Source organism: Phyllostomus hastatus, unplaced genomic scaffold, assembly GCF_019186645.2.
Source record: "Phyllostomus hastatus isolate PE091 unplaced genomic scaffold, TTU_PhHast_1.1 phas_scaffold_78, whole genome shotgun sequence".
Classification (NCBI taxonomy): Eukaryota; Metazoa; Chordata; class Mammalia; order Chiroptera; family Phyllostomidae; genus Phyllostomus; species Phyllostomus hastatus.
The window spans coordinates 14,759,978-14,772,927 of record NW_025334041.1 but is presented as its reverse complement, the minus strand read 5'-3'; the positions used below and the strand labels follow the sequence as shown (position 1 = coordinate 14,772,927).

At 43.1% G+C, this 12,950-nt stretch overlaps 1 protein-coding gene across 2 annotated transcripts in view; it reads right to left on the bottom strand.

Annotated features, from left to right (window-relative positions):
* Positions 1-477: 477 nt before the first annotated feature.
* IGF2BP3 (insulin like growth factor 2 mRNA binding protein 3) overlaps positions 478-12,950 on the bottom strand; it is a 105,197-nt gene continuing 92,724 nt past the window's right edge. For both annotated transcript variants that reach the window (XM_045828454.1, XM_045828455.1), the window contains 5 exons: positions 8,340-8,456; positions 7,608-7,682; positions 4,959-5,090; positions 3,615-3,728; positions 478-2,733 (listed from right to left, as the gene is read on the bottom strand). In XM_045828454.1, coding sequence (XP_045684410.1) covers positions 2,635-2,733; positions 3,615-3,728; positions 4,959-5,090; positions 7,608-7,682; positions 8,340-8,456 — 537 coding nt within the window. In that variant the 3' untranslated portion in view covers positions 478-2,634. The remainder of the gene's footprint in view (positions 2,734-3,614; positions 3,729-4,958; positions 5,091-7,607; positions 7,683-8,339; positions 8,457-12,950) is intronic.

Sequence of the window (12,950 nt, the reverse complement as noted above, 5' to 3'; positions counted from 1 at the left end):
TGTCAGAACAAATCCTCTGACTGCGGGCACTCGCGCTGACCGACACCTGGATGTGCAGACTGCAGGTGAGTGAGCGTCAGCTACAGTTCTAGGCACGTCTTCATCGCTGATATCCCAGCAGGAGTCCTTGGGGCTCTCATGGGGTCCTGTGCTTCACTTGAGCTCTCTGCTCAGATTTTAACTAATTTTGCTTGAGTAGTAAGTATTATTACGTAGAATAGAATAGCCAAAATTTTAATAAAGCAAAACACACATAACCACCCCACTGTTCCTATTACTCAAAGCTTATAGTTCTTAGTTCATATGCAACAGTATTATCAAGATTTACATTCAAGTACCATGGAATGGAGAAAATAATTTACCACTAGGTATTGGTGCTTAACTTGAGATTACATGGTATTACTCAAAGTCTGTTTAAATGTATAAGTTATATTCACATTTGAAAAGACCAAAAATAAAACATACTACACATCAAGCTGCACCTAATGATGAAAAACTTTATTCTGTATCAAGGTATCTGGAAATTGAAGCTGCATTTGGGGCACATTACAAATGAGGAATGATCCATATGCAGTGAGTACAAACTCAGTTACAGAATTATTTCCTAGCTACTACCAGATACTCCATTACCAATGCTTCATTGAAAGTAAAACATGATTTGCCACACTAAAAAGGCTAGAAGTGAAATATGACAGAATTTAAACCAGCAGATATAAATGTAGCACCTATCTGTATTAAAACAACAAAACATACCAACAAATAGTGGAGAAATCAAATGCTGAGGAAGAGCTCTGGCCATAAGCACATCTCACCTAAGAACCAACCCAAAAGCCAGTCCATGATTTTTATTTTTTAAAGCAATTTACTGTTCGGGGAGAAAAAAAGTATGAATGCTAGGTGAATTCAGTGACAAAAAGGGCACTTTTTGGCTAAAACTACAAAATAAACTGGTTTTCTGAAAACATTTCAAGTCATTTTCAAAATGTCTGATATGCTGGTTATCAGAAAAACTTACCTAGTCTGTAGAAATTCATCTTGAAATACAAATGAGGCAAAATGATTTTTGAGGGGTTATTACATATGTCCTTCAGATCCATGTAACAGGATGACTGTGAACATTTTAGGAACAAAAGCAACACAATTCTGAGAGCAGTGTGGCCTTGGAGACCCCCACAACCACATGAACGTACATTCTGGCCTTTGCCATAGAGTTACGGGATAGACAAATGAGTTCGGTATCAAATGTTGAATGTTTTTTCACAGTCATTCAAACTATATTCCCAAAATCGTTTTCTCACAATAGCTGGTTGCAGAGAATACAGAAATCCTGCTGCATTTTATGTATTACTTTAGGTGGCCTTTCATTTTCCTCGACTTATCCTTGTTTACAAATCTTCCAAACAGCTTAGCGAGGCTCATGACAGTGCCTGGCACATGCAGATACAGCCTTTCACTGCCTTTGCACGGTCACACCACCTGACTGCCCCGGCGGTCTCCACAAAGCAGTTCATTTGGGGTCTGCGCAAAGGGTAGCCCAACTGCTCTGAGGTGTGCTGGCGAGCTAAGCATCCTCTAAGACAAGCTGAGTCTTGCTTTTTGCCAATCAGTTCACAGTCCACAGGGGCTGCTTCTCTCCACTGACGCACTTTCTTTAGGTAGTGATAGTCAGAAGCACAAACGCTTATGCATTCAATCACATAGCCAAACAAAAAATGAAGTCTCCTGAAGCCATTTAAACTAGCCATTCCAAAACCACCTGCTACCACTTTGCTCTGTTAGTACCATCGAAAACTTTCCCTACCGAAAACGGGAAAAAAAAAATGGTATTGCTGCTCTCCAAATATAGGCACTGCTCCATGTCACTGAACATTTATTGTATTTTCCAACTAATAACTGTCAAAAGCCTCAAAAAACCTGAAATTAATTTTCCAGCTTTACTGTCACCAGAAGTAAAATTTCTGTTATTTTCCTGTTAGCTAATTAAATTTTATTTTTTTAAAAAACAGTTGGACTTATCTTTATAAAGTATATAAAATTTTCAAAAAAAAAAACAAAACAAAAACAAAAATTGCTTTCATTGCATTACTGAATACCTGAGGTAGTTGAGTAAAAATGCACATTTAATACCCCTGCCAACACCATTCAGCACTTCCCTTATGTTATTCATGTTAGTGTCAGGTACACACACAACAGACAGTTTTTCTATGCTAGTAGCTTAACATATTTCAGTTCCTGTATCTCTTCTGACTCAGGAGCAATCGATTTGTGTTTATTTGATGGGTTTATCGAGTGCATCATGGAGCCAATGTCTTGCATCATGGGGGAGTATTAAGAAAAATTAGAACATTTGTTACACTGAGAATACAACAAAAGGGAAGTGCAGAGCTCCTCTCTTTTCGTCCCTCCCCCCCTTTTTTTTTTCTTTTTAAAGCTGGGTGTCACACATTTCAGAGAGCATAAAGTATACATTCTCACAGAGACAGGAGTTCGAAAGTCGCCTGGTCCTCAGAAACAAGTGGCTAGGTAGAAACGTGTGCATGTGATTCTGGACGGGGGTTCGGCCGCCCGCCTGTTGGTTAAGCAATCCGTCTTTGGTTTGGCGTCTGCCTCTGTGCTGGGCTGTTTCCTGAGCCTTTACTTCCGTCTTGACTGAGGTGGTCCACTTTGCAGAGCTTTCTGCTGTTGGTGCTGCTTTACCTGAGTCAGAATTTCCTGAATTTTTCTCTGGGCAACCTACAAAAGGACAGCACTTTGAAATTTCTACCTGGTCAAAGGTGTTCTACTTTTCCATTTCAAGAACTTCATATAGAAGTTTATTTGGAGATTAATTATACATACTAATTCGTTTAGTTTGCTAGTAGGTAGTAGGGTCTCTGGCATAACCTACTAAAGCAGGGACTGAAAGTGTTTGGCACTAGAATCGGCAGGCCCTGTGCTGGAGGCGTAGGCAGAGGCAGGCATGGGACCTCTGGGGCAGGGTCTCAGGAAGTGGTGGCAGCTGCATGTCCTGCGCAACGGTGGCAAGAAGCCACCCCTGGAGCAGCCCAAGAAACAGGCCAAGAAGATGGATGAGGAAGATAAGGCATTCAAGCAGAACACACTCCAGGAGCTAAACTGCCCCCCACAGGTGGAATTGAGAAATCTGACAAAAAGTGAAGCTGTTCTGGTTCCCGGGGCGATGGCAGTCCCTAATTCCATTCCTGTTTAACATCTGGATTTCCCATCATAACTTTCGCCACCTACAGCCACAGTGCAGTGTTGTCTTGGAGCCTTTTGTACATTTCAGAACAAGCTTTGTATAAAATAAATCGTCATCATCATGCAGTGGCTCGTCTCTTTACCCCTTCTCTGCCGTTTCAACCTCAGCTGTGAGGTCAGAGTAAACCCAGCCCAGAATCCTGTCAAAGTGTGTTCTTCAGTCTTTGTTCTACCCTGAATTCTCTACTGCCTGGAACCAACTCATTTGAAAAACAATAAAAATCAATAAATTAAAAAAAAGGTGTTTGGCACTAAACAATTTTAAATATTTATGTGGGGTAGGGGCACCCATAGGAAAATTGCTTCCCTTTGAGAAAGAAGCAACAAACTAACTTATCATGTGAGAACCCACTTGCCTGGCAAGCATAGAAGTGACCAGTTATTTTGACCACCACTTGATCATTCTCATCAGGCGTCTGGTCACGGGGGACAACAACTTCTGCACTAGACAAATTCTGGAGCTCATTCACCTGAAAAAGATAAATACAAATTGTCAAGTTGTGTTTTCAAGCTGCCACATGCAGAGCACCTCCTGTGTGCCAAACACTAGCTACAGCTCCACAAATTCCAACCCATCCACTAATGATCCCGTCCAGTTTTGAATACTGTCCCCGTGGCAAGATGATGAACACTGTGGCTTAGCCAAAGAAACTGACTTGCCTAGAGTTATAGAAGGGAACAGAAAACAAAATTCAAACCCTGAGAGTCTGCTTCCAAAGTGTTCCCTCTCAATCACTTGAAAATTGTAAATAGCTTTGAAAACAACATAGTTACACGTATTGGGTTAGCCAAAAAGTTTGGCTAGTTTTTTCTACATGATGACTCTAGTAGGGCTTAGGTGTCTTTAATTTCATTTGAAACAGTTTTGTTTAGATTCTATTGTGACACCTGTCAAGTCAGCCTGCCTTTAAAAAAAAAACATCAAAATTGGTGAATTTTTGTGCAGCCACTTTAATATTGAAAATGGAAGAAGATAATGCAACATTTTTGGTGTATTATGCTTTATTATTTCAAGAAAGGTAAAAACGCAATTGAAACGCAAATAAAGATTTGTGCAGTGTATAGAGAAGGTGCTGTGACTGACTGAAGGAGTCAGAAGCGGTTTGTGAAATCTCCTGGTACTATTGACATTTTAGCCAAATCTTTGCTGTGTGGCTGGTCTTACGCACTGGAAGGTGTTTAGCAGCATCTGCCCACTAGAAGCCAACAGCAGGAGACAGCAGACATACTCAAAATATCCAAATCAATAAAGTTATTGGTGAAAATGAAAACATGTCTTATTTTGCAGAAAGAAATTAAACAGACTTTTTGACCAACCCAATATTAAAGAAAAACTGGAAACCATTTTCTTTCTTCAGTTATAGAAGTACAAGTTATAAAGGTAGACGAAATTTAAAAATTTTTTCTTACGTCATTGTGCAATAAAAATGTAAAAAGCTGAGTTATGTCAGCCGAAAAATGCTAAATGCCCCTTGTAAGTATGAGAGTCTTCTCACACAAAGCAGTCAGAGAAGTCTTCCTTCCACCAGCAGCTGACACCAGCACTGACACAGGAGGAGCCGAAGGCAACCTCCTCCAAACCTTGGCCCAGGCGGTCCTGCTTTTTACACATCAGCCACAACTCAGGGACTTGGAACTCCCAAGTACTTTTCAGCGCTCTCCCTCTCATACCACTGCACAGGTTTTGCTGAAGTACTTGCCGTTTTGCCTCCTTTTCCAATAACTCTGCCAGCAGCAAAGGATGGCACTCTGATGTGAGCTTCAAGTTTCACCTCTTCTTTAGGACTAACAAAGTTTTCTTCTTTAATTTTTCCATAAATTCTTCCCTGAGCCTACAGATGAAAACACCATCTCAGCATCATTCCCGCTGGAGATACAAAAGGTCCCTGAACGTTAAGGACGGCCCAGACGTGCTGGATCGGCCCTCCGCCGTGACACGTCCACGCGGGGCAGGCTGAAGACCACTTACGAGACAGAGAAGTTAGAGAGCCCTGGGAAAGGTCGACAGTACTGCGCACCCCAGACCAGGCGGTTGAACAGCTGATGACAGAATAACCCATATTCTTCTGACAGCGGTTAAAGGCAGTTAATTAGTTGTCATCGCAACTAAAAATAAACCACTTTAGTGGTCAAATGGCCATTTGCCCCCCACCAAGTCGAAACCACTCCTACAGTCAATAAGGAAGCAATTCTGTTTTTCTTGAGCAAAGGAGACTAGGGAAGAACGGCAGAGCCAGCTGTGCCAGGCTCAGAGAGAAACTGCTGAGAGGGGTCGTTTGTTTCCTCCTCTTTGCCAGGTGGTTTCTACTTGGAGTCATAAAGCTCCAGAATCAAGTTAACATTAGCATCTGATATTTACAGTCAGCGCACCCTGTCACCTACTGCGTACAACTGGAAGTTCCATATAAGAAACCGCTCCCAGGATGGACTACCCGTGAGTTGCTCTGCCTGACACTAAAGGAAACAGAAATCAGAGTTGGTTTCATTTGACAAGCTGCCAGGGCAAACCACAAACTAAAGTACCCAACACATTTTCACTGGTGCAGAAATAATACGCTCATTTGAGGCGGGTACAGGGGAAAAAAGCAAACCCAAATCCAATCTTGGTATGTATTCCATTTATCCTCAATTTCAGGCCACGGGTATAGCCATTAACACAGAGGACACTGGGGACATACGTCATCCTCCAAAACAGAAGCTCCAGAATGAATTCATAGGAAAAAATACGGGTTAGGAAGTTTACTCTTCCTGAGATCTCTAAATAATTCTCTTTGTAATCATCTGTTTGTAATCATCTGTGGTCACAAAAGTGAGATTTAAGCATTAGAGCTCCTCTTAAACGTTCCATTTAAGACAACTGCACAGTGTGGGCCTTGGAGGATGAAGGGAAACAAACTGGATTTCCCAGCATTCAAGCATTATAGAAACTGCACCGTGGAAGCACTGAGCACCGAGAGGGAACGAGTAATAACTGATGGTTGCCTGTATCTTTTAAGATTTCAAACTAAAAGTGGTTGATCCCATAAGTTCAGGATAGGAAGCAATTTTCAACATGTCTGACTTATAATTTGAACTCCCTGCGTGGACCACAAGGCTGGTGTGAGGGAGTCAATTTCTTGACCTGAGTTTGAGCCTAGACAGCCTGCACCCACACATCTCAAAGCAGCTCCTTTTGTTTCCTGTTCTCCCTGCAAATGAAGTGAATTTGTATTTTTAGAGAAAAATGGCCCATTGAAAACACAGGTCAAAGAAAGTGAGGATTTAAAATGTAGGGGGAGGGGACTTGTCGGCACTATTTTTAGCCATGTTAGAGCTAAGGGAACTCAGGTTTGAGAGTTGTCCTGTACACAGCAGCGAAGTGGTAGGAATATGACATGGGTTTGGATACATTGGTTTCTTTAGAATTCAGTAGTTGCTTTTTACCGATGACAAAGACACTAAGTTTTATAGAAGAAATCATATACTCAAAGGTATGTATTTGTGAATTTGAGGATTTGGCAGGGCCTTAGTCTGATCTACCCCGAGTCCGTTGCATACCACCGACACCACGTTTATATTGTGCCTCCTGTGTGTTGCACGCCATTCTAAGCACTTACATATGGTTTAAACTTTCAATCCCCATTTCATGGATGAGGAACTAGCAAGAGAAAGGTTAAGTAGCTTGTGCAAGGTCACGAGCTGGTGAATGGTGGAGCTGGGAGTTGAACTAGCAGCCGGGCCGCTAAGTGTCTGCTCTTTATCACCCAGCTGCACCACCGTTCAGTATACACGTGACGCGTTCCGGCTCCATGGGCCCCGAACCCCAGTACTGTGAGCAGTGGTTCACCAGGACAAATGCCACCAACAGCCTGTAACATGTGAAGGGTTAGAGGAGCTTCGTGGGGAAACAAACTACAGACAAGGACTAAGAGGTACTCCGAGGGTGAGATGAAAGGGGAGCGTTTTAATGCAAGGTTAAGGCTTCTCGGGGACAAGAACAATTAGGGAACAGGTTTTCCAAAGCATATTAACCAGGCAGCTTTGTAAAGTTCCGCCTTAAGGTCTCACCTTCACATCCGATAACGAGGCACTGAGCAAACGCTCTTTCAGGGAGCTAGGTAAATCCAAGTCCAGCAACCCCTGCAGAGCTCTCAAAATTAAAACAAAGGCTTTTGGTTTATTTTTGAAATGTAATTTGGGTTGTTTCTACTGTGTTCTTAGTCTTAGGAATGTCCAGTGAGAAACTGTTTCTCATAAATGTATGAGATCCATGTAAGGGAGACACCAGGCCATGGAGGTCCTGGAGAGAAGGCATCACAGTCTCCGCATCCATTCCTCTGTTGCCCGTGCACGGACTCGAGAGCACATACCTTGAACTGGGCCTCTGGCGGCCCGGTGATAATCACCATCCTCACTTTAGCATCGGGGGCTTCAGCTGGAGCAATCTGTAACAGACCATCGAGGGGTTACGACACTGTCAGGTGGCAGTGCCAGAGAGGTTCCGCTAACAAGCCTGACTGAAGAAGTGTAGAATGAAAGCCTTCTGGAAGGAAGTTACAAAGAGGCAGCGATTAATGTGGGTTTATTAGTAATGGCTCCTGCCACATACTTGTCCTTACACTGTGCCTGGTCCTGATGTAAATGTCCATCTGCAGTCAGGCCCTCGGCGCATCCTCACTACAACTTGATGAGGTGTGCTGCCTCTCCTGCGTGTACGGGCAAACTGGAGGCTGCAGAAGCTGAGTTACCAGGCCCAGGGACGCACGGCTGATAGAGCTGGAGGGAGAGCTGGGTCTGCGTCTCCTCTGCCCGTGTTCCCCTGTCCCACGAGTACTCGGAAGCGGGCTTGGCCCTCATGGATCAGACCCCCCCCAAGCTTCCTGTGTGTCCAAGAAACTGTTCACGATGTAAGACAACTAACTGGTAAATAGCCCCAAATTATGGTCGCTGGAGTAGCATCTGAAATAAACTAACAATATGAAATAAACTATGTAATCGTAGGAGAGACTGCAACTTCAGTTCATATTAGGTGGTGAGACAGTTCGTGTTTCTGTAACTGACTATTTAAAGCACCAGGACAGCCACAGTTGGCAGAAGCGTACCTTAATAGAAGCTCCTGCAAAGCGAGAAAGCTGTTTGATGTGCTGCCCCTGCTTGCCGATAATGGCCCCGACAGATAAGGCTGGGATAAACAGATGAACAGTCTCCGTTTCTGATTGCTGTTGGAAAAGAAACACAGGACACTCTTGCTTACTGGATACAAATCGGGCTATTATCATTGGCATAGGGATGGGGGCATTCGCATGCAGCAGGAATACCAGGACTCTTTTAGGAGAAACACCACAGTAAGTTGACGTGAGTTTACATAACAGGTCGAGAAGATCTCGTATACTCATCCTGAAAGCATGTGCAATGCAAAAGGTCACTTATGCACATAATTTTAAAAAAATTTTTATTTACTGATTTGAGAGAGAGAGACAGGAACATCGGCTTGTTGCTCCACTTACTTATGCATTCATTGGTGGTTTCTTGTATGCGCCCTGACCAGGGATTGAACCCACAAACTTGCAACCTTGGCACATCAGACTGATGATGCAACCAACTGAGCCACCCGACCAGGATTGTACACAATTTTCTTAAACTTTATAATGTCACCAAATTATAGATTTAAAAGCTATGTGACTGTTATCAAGTTTAAATGTATTAGAGCAATAAGACTGTATTTAAAATGAAGATTTCCCCATCACTATATCCAAGGTAGGTTTCTTGGCAAGTAAATGAAATTTGCTTCTTTAAATCTTCGCCCACGGACATTTCTTCATTGTTTTAGAAAAGGAGGGAGGGACAGAGGGAGGGAGGGAAGGAGGGGAGGGAGAGAGAGAGAGACATTGGTTGGTCGCCTCCTGTATGCACCCCAACTAGGGATCAAACCCACAACCTATGTATGTGCCCTGACCAGAAATAAAACTGGCTTCAGTTTATGGGATGACAGTCCAACCAGCTGATCCATACCCGTCAGGGTATAAATGAAATTCTTGACAAGTAAAGGAAGTTATGAGAATAAAATAAGCACATCACAGAAAAGTCATGGGAAAAATCCACGGCTCTTTTATCTTCACCTAACAGTTATTCTGTTATACATCTGAGGGTGCTACTTTAAAGACCTTCAGGAAGCCTGGTTTCTAATTTTTCACTAATTCATAACACCCCAATCAAATCCTTAAACATAAACTTGTGCCCTTGTACAAACACTCCTAAGATTTTATGTAATAGAAATGCTGTGTCTGAGCATGACCATTTAAAACTGACATATTTCCAAATTATCACACTAATATATTTATCTTAGTCAATATATTAAAAGGGTGCAATCAGTTCAAACCACGGCTTCCACACTTAGGAAAAACACAGCAACTGTACAAATGGATGTACAATACTATTCTTTACAGCTTGGTATTTCTTTGGTGTTCCCTGTGTTTCCCGGGAGGTCGTCACACACTCAACACAGCTGTCAGCTAAATGCAGTCTTCCTGTAGTCCTACAAGCATTCTTGGAATAAACACCAGAAGGCTTTGCCTTATCACTCAGCTCTTGACTGGAGATCTGTAATAGGGCCTGTCCCGTACAGCTTGGTCAGGTGACTTCTGTTGCTGTTCATCGGTGAGTAACACCAACTGAAACGACTTCATTCTTCCGTGTTTCTAAGTCAAAAACACAGTGCCTCTCTTACGAAAGCACCATACCTTACAGCCTGCCAGGGGGTTATGCAGTAACCGTATACCACTTATTCCAGAGGGACACGTTAAAGCCTATTTTAATAACTAGATAAAATGACCAAATTAATACTGACACTGACCGTAAACTGTCCAAGCACTGGACGGTGTGGCTTAGTTGCTGGAGTGACGTTCCGTAAACTGAAAGGTCATGGGTTTGATTCCTAGGCAGGGCACATGCCTAGGTTGCAGGTTTAGTCCCCAGTTGGGGCGTGTACAAGAGGCAACTGACTGATATTTCTCTCTCACATCAATGCCCACCCCCCTTTGCCTTCTCTTCCCCTCTAAGATCAATAAGCATGCCATCAGGTGAGGATTAAACACACACAACCTGTGTTCAATATTAGCATCTATTTTGTCATTTTGGTCCTTATATTAAAACTCCTACATTAATTTTAACCAATTTTTAAAAGCACAAATAAGATCGAAATATTTTATGTCATTGAGAACATTCATATCATGTTGTTCTGAAATATATATTTATATTTGGGGGGCAGGGATCTGACAGTGATAAAGACCTTTTAACTGGTCAGCCTAAATCTAATGTGTAACTTGCCCAGATATCTGTCCCATTGTGTCTTGCCATGATTGTATAATTATTTGTTTTCTGGGCCTTGTTCCAGAAAGATTTTATGCTGCTTACAAAGTACACATAACCTAGAAAGACATAAAACAAAGGAAGCAAAGAAATAAAGGCATAGGGACCTGAACAGAAAAGACAAGATGAAGCCAGAAATGCTACTATTATACAAATTTGACCTAAGCTTCCTAGCAGGTAATTAAAAAGAAAAGAAAAATCAGTTGCATGATTTAGCATGTCTGTAAGAGAAAAACGATTAATAGAAACTACTGAGAGCTGGTGCTTAACAGAAACTACTCTTCCTGTGCCTGATCCCAGAGAGCAGCCTCTGAGTGTCCGCAGAGGATGACTAACGGGCACCAGCTTTGGCCGCGGGGCCAGCACAGCCCGCGCGCGCATCTCAGCCCAGACGACACCGAAGACCACTGCTGCCTGGAGAAGAGCTGCGAGGCAGGAACTGTGCCGTAGCCTCAGCAGTTGAACAGAAGCTAAATAATCTTTCCACTGCAGTGATGAAAGGCTATCAATACATCTGTTTTGTTCATTTGTGGGGTTGGGGTGGAGTACAAGAGGTAACAAATCCAAAACAAAGATTAAAAAAATACATTTAGCCCTGGCTGGCGTAGCTCAGTGGATTGAGTGTGGGCTGCAAACCAAAGCATCGCAGGTTCGATTCCCAGTCAGGGAACATGCCTGGGTTGCAGGCCATGACCCCCAGCAATTGTACATTGATGTTTCTCTCTCTCTTTCTCCCTCCCTTCCCTCTCTAAAAATAAATACATGAAAAATCTTAAAAATAAAAAGAAAATACATTTAAGCCCTGGCTGGTGTAGCTCAGTGGATTGAGGACAGGTGGCAAACCAGAGGGTCAGCAATTCAATTCCCAGTCAGGGCATGTGCCTGGGTTACAGGCCAGGTCCCCAGTAGGGGGCATGCAAGAGGCAATCACACACTGATGTTTCTTCTCTTTCTCCTTCTCTTCCCCCTCTCTAAAAATAGATAAATAAAATATTTTTTAAAAGAAGAAAATACATTTAAGAGGTGTGTGAAGTTTGGAAAAGGAATGTGATCAGTAGAGAAGGGTCCAAAGGACCAAATTCTGACAGAAAGAAGGGGCAGACACCAGAAGAATCAGCCTCTGGACAGAAAAGTGTTCTGCACTGGGGTGCAAACAGAAGCAACAGAACCTGTCAAGTATAACAAGCACCGGAGCGGAGCAGACTACGCACGCCAGGGGGGGCCCGAGACTGACAGCGGCGTGCACCCTGGGCAACGGCACCTTCGTACAACTTGACTCATCAGATGTCTGACGCTTGATGAAGACACTTCTGAGCACTGCCCAATTCCCTCTGCTCCCATTCCATATCCACCAGTCGTCTCCCCGATGATAAATTCCTTTTCAAGGAAAATTTCCCCTGGGAATACACCTCACACAAACATCCCGTCCACGTGACAGTCGTTACACTGGCTCTCTGGCACGGACCATTCTCACATGCGGTGCAGCACAGCAAGCCGAGTTTTCAGAATTCCGACCCTCAGATAAGCAGATAACTTCGTGTTTACTTATGAAACTAAAGCCCGAACAATGGGTTCTGATAAGCCCCGTCCTTTTAAGTCTCCGAGATGGAGCTTGAAAGAATCTCATCAGCACGAACCTTTCTGTTACACATTCTTTGCACTTAAGTTAATGTTCAGCTGCATTACTTCGAACCCTTTTCCCTAAACCTTCAGGGGTGAAGGATATTCACAGGACACAGGCTGCTTCCCAGTGGATTTCTGCCAGATGCCTATCGGCAAAACTTCCTCTGGACTCGCTGGCAGACTCTGTGTTACGGCTTGAAAAAACAAAAGAACAAAGCTGCTCAAATGAAAGTTTGCATAACTGGTGCAGTCTGCCAATTGAGTAATTCCTAATCATCTATCGTGAGGAGATACAAGAATGAGTAAACAGTAAGGTTAAGTGTATTTACTTTGTGGGGAACAGAATCTAAGACATCACAAAGGCATGGAGACACGCATGCCAGCCAGCAAGAACAGCCTCCAGGAACCTGGAGGGACGCCAGTGTTTCCCTGGGGTTTGTAAAATAGATACTCCTGGGGTTTTTTGTTTTGTTTGTTTTGTTTTAATGGATTTTGGTCTGGAACTGGAATTATGGTTACTCAATTCCATGACCTGAAAAGAATATTGAAGTCTTAAGAAAAAAAAAGGCAAATAACCCTTCTCCCCATAACCAGTAATCAGGGCTTCTTAAAGGCACAGATGTGTGCGAGGAGTTCTTTACTTTGAAATTGTTTACTGACAGAAGAGCTGCAGCCATAGTAAGAAACCCCAAGGTGGACTAGGAGACTCCATGGAACAGCCA